The following is a 3,077-nucleotide window of genomic DNA, read 5'->3' as shown; positions in this document are numbered from 1 at the left end:
AAATAAATCATCTTGTGATTTAACTAGTATACAAAAGGTCCTATTATCTTTTCACAAATATATCAAAATATTTATATTTTGGCTTAAAATAGAACTAATTAAATATTGTAATTAACTTAATTGTTTCTTGAATAAGGTTATCATTTTCTATAGAAGTTGAGTAATGTACAAATTTTAAAACATATGCTTCTTTAATGCCACCTAAATATACGGGTCCACACACTCCACGTCATCGATCCGCGTACTTAGAGGTCTTAGCGTCGATCCACGTTTAAAGCAATAATGATTTTCCACCGTAGATACACACTTCCATCAACGGCTCCCAGGAAAAGTAAAAACTCCATACCCAAATCTGAAAACAAAAATTCAAATCCTACCGCCAAAACCAAAATCCCCAAATCAAGTCCTTATAAAACCTAACCCTAACCCCCATTCTTCTCCATCTCAAATCAAAATCCATATTCTTCTCAGTTCAGTTCAATTCAATTACTCTAACAAAAAATGTCAGGCCGTGGAAAGGGAGGCAAGGGTTTGGGAAAGGGAGGAGCAAAACGACACCGTAAAGTACTCCGAGATAACATTCAAGGAATAACAAAGCCAGCCATTCGGAGGTTGGCGAGAAGAGGTGGAGTGAAGAGAATCAGCGGGCTGATTTATGAAGAAACAAGAGGAGTTTTGAAGATATTTTTGGAGAATGTGATTCGTGATGCTGTCACTTACACTGAGCATGCTAGAAGAAAGACTGTTACTGCAATGGATGTTGTTTATTCACTGAAGAGACAAGGCAGGACCCTTTATGGTTTTGGTGGTTGATTTGTGTATTTTTATTTGTTTTAAATGGAGTTTAGTTGGTGTTTAATTTTAATATTTGAGAATGAAGGTTATGAGGTCATTGTAATTGGGTTCTTTGAATTAACGAAATGGATCTCATTAGTATTTCAGATACAATTCATACTTCTTATCTTCTACAAATTGCTCAATATTTTTAGTCTTACTATTTTATCTTTTTCTAATTTTGATAAAGAGATATAATTTATTTGAGGATTAAATTACTTCCAATGTTGACGTGTCAATTTATTTGAGGGCCCGAGTGCCACAATGTCAAAACGTTAGGATTAGAGGTAATTTTACAAACTTTATTAACGGTAAGGATAGATTTGAACGAAAAGTATAATGGGTGACATAAATAAACAATATACCATAGTAGAGCGGCAATTTTTGACCTTTTCCCTTTTCAAAATTAGTTCCCACAATCCTAACGCTTTAAAATTTTAAAACCAATTCAAATGGTCTAGAATAAAATGTAAGTGAAGAAAGTGGTTATATCTACTCTTGATGAATTTTTTTGGTGTTTAGTTGCCAAGACTTATTTTCTAAAATACATTCTCTTTTATGCGAAACACACCCTAAGTGATCTCATTTTTAGACATGGACAAAGGATATTCCTTTGTCAATGATTGATGCAATTCGTCAAAATTTGGATCCCTTGACCCATTGAGTTATTTAAAAGTGACTTAAAACTTTTTTTTAAAAATAAATAAATGAGATAAATTAAAAGTCAAAATGCAACTTTGAATGCAATCGGTCTTGAGGGGCTAACTAGGGATGTCAAATGATGTGGTTACGGGACAAACCTACCCAAACCACAAGGATTTCAATCCGCCCCCGCCCCGCATAGCATTTTCACCCACGTTTACCCGCCTCATACCGGCTAACTCACTTGGAGAGCTCCCTACCTTCCACGGTAAATGTGAGGGTTCAAATCCTATAAGTATTGTAGTGTTCCCTCTCCTAATGTATTTTTTGATTGAGAATCTTTTTTATAACTGAAAATACAATTTTTGTGTGTTATAATCGAGTTTGAGTTATATTAGGAGTCTATTATGTTAATTGATTCACTTTCCGTTTTAAAAACAGTGTAATCCCCTATTTCACGCCGTGAATACAGTCGAATACAATAATCTGTCCAGCTGTAATCCCATGTTTCACTCCATGAATACAGTCGAATACACTCGAATATAACAACTGATTAGCTGGACTTCCCTGATTTACGCATATTTTTGATATTGTATTCACGAATACAATAGCTTAGATATATCAAATACATCTTATAACCACAGAGAAGGTATTTATAATCCGTAATATAGCAAATAGTATCTATAGATGACTAATTACTACTAAAAGATAGTGTTTATGAAAATTTTCCTTTTTTTCTTCAAAAGCTGTTTAGTATTATGATTATCCAATCCCTAAGCATAACATTTTCTTAATTTTAATAATATATGTTCTACATACCTCACAAGTTAAATTTGAGTGGTAATTCAAATGGGCGGGAAGCAAAATTTTAGGGGCAAAGATTACAAACAACAGGCTATGTCATCAATCCACTTAGAATATTAATAAAAAACTGTCCGTCGATTTCCATGTTATCGACGGTCAACAATGAGTTAAAACAAGTCACGCGGATCGCAATCTCAAACCGTCAATCCATATTTTCATAAATTCAATCGACCGCCAAAATCTACCACCCCAAAAATTCAAAAGCACCTCCATTTTCCACTATATAAACTCCCGCCCCTCCACATTACAATCACCAAGTCTTCATTTCCAGCAAAACCCTAGAAATCAATTCTTCTCAATCCAATTTCTCTATCAGAAAATGTCAGGCCGTGGAAAGGGAGGCAAAGGTCTGGGAAAAGGAGGAGCTAAACGACACCGTAAGGTACTCCGTGATAACATTCAGGGAATCACTAAGCCAGCAATTCGGAGATTGGCGAGAAGAGGTGGAGTGAAGAGAATCAGTGGTCTGATTTATGAAGAGACGAGAGGAGTTTTGAAGATATTTTTGGAGAATGTGATTCGTGATGCTGTCACTTACACTGAGCATGCTAGGAGAAAGACTGTAACTGCTATGGATGTTGTTTACTCATTGAAGAGACAAGGCAGGACTCTTTATGGTTTTGGTGGTTAAAAATTGTGAAATCGTTGTTAACTTTTGTGTTTGGTTTGGTGTTATTGTTAGTGTAATTGACTAGATTTTCGTATTAATGAAATGAAATCGGTTGGTATTATTCTCA

The 3,077-nt window shown here is 34.9% G+C and overlaps 2 protein-coding genes across 2 annotated transcripts; both read left to right on the top strand.

The window, feature by feature from the left end:
- Positions 1–501: 501 nt before the first annotated feature.
- LOC107818856 (histone H4-like) lies at positions 502–813 on the top strand. Its single transcript, XM_016644907.2, has one exon. The coding sequence runs from the start codon at positions 502–504 to the stop codon at positions 811–813; it is 312 nt and encodes a 103-aa protein (XP_016500393.1).
- A 1,769-nt stretch (positions 814–2,582) lies between these two features.
- LOC107818857 (histone H4-like) lies at positions 2,583–3,077 on the top strand. The gene has a single exon (XM_016644908.2). It carries the CDS (start codon positions 2,660–2,662, stop codon positions 2,969–2,971), a length of 312 nt encoding a protein of 103 aa, XP_016500394.1. The 5' UTR covers positions 2,583–2,659; the 3' UTR covers positions 2,972–3,077.

This window comes from Nicotiana tabacum, chromosome 11 (genome assembly GCF_000715075.1).
Source record: "Nicotiana tabacum cultivar K326 chromosome 11, ASM71507v2, whole genome shotgun sequence".
In the NCBI taxonomy this organism is placed as follows: Eukaryota; Viridiplantae; Streptophyta; class Magnoliopsida; order Solanales; family Solanaceae; genus Nicotiana; species Nicotiana tabacum.
Note: the sequence above shows the minus strand (reverse complement) of the source record. Positions and strands in the feature narration are given on the sequence as shown.

Coding starts and splice junctions, on each gene's coding strand:
- LOC107818856 (XM_016644907.2), top strand. CDS start 502: ATGTCAGGCCGTGGAAAGGGAGGCAAGGGTTTGGGAAAGGGAGGAGCA.
- LOC107818857 (XM_016644908.2), top strand. CDS start 2,660: ATGTCAGGCCGTGGAAAGGGAGGCAAAGGTCTGGGAAAAGGAGGAGCT.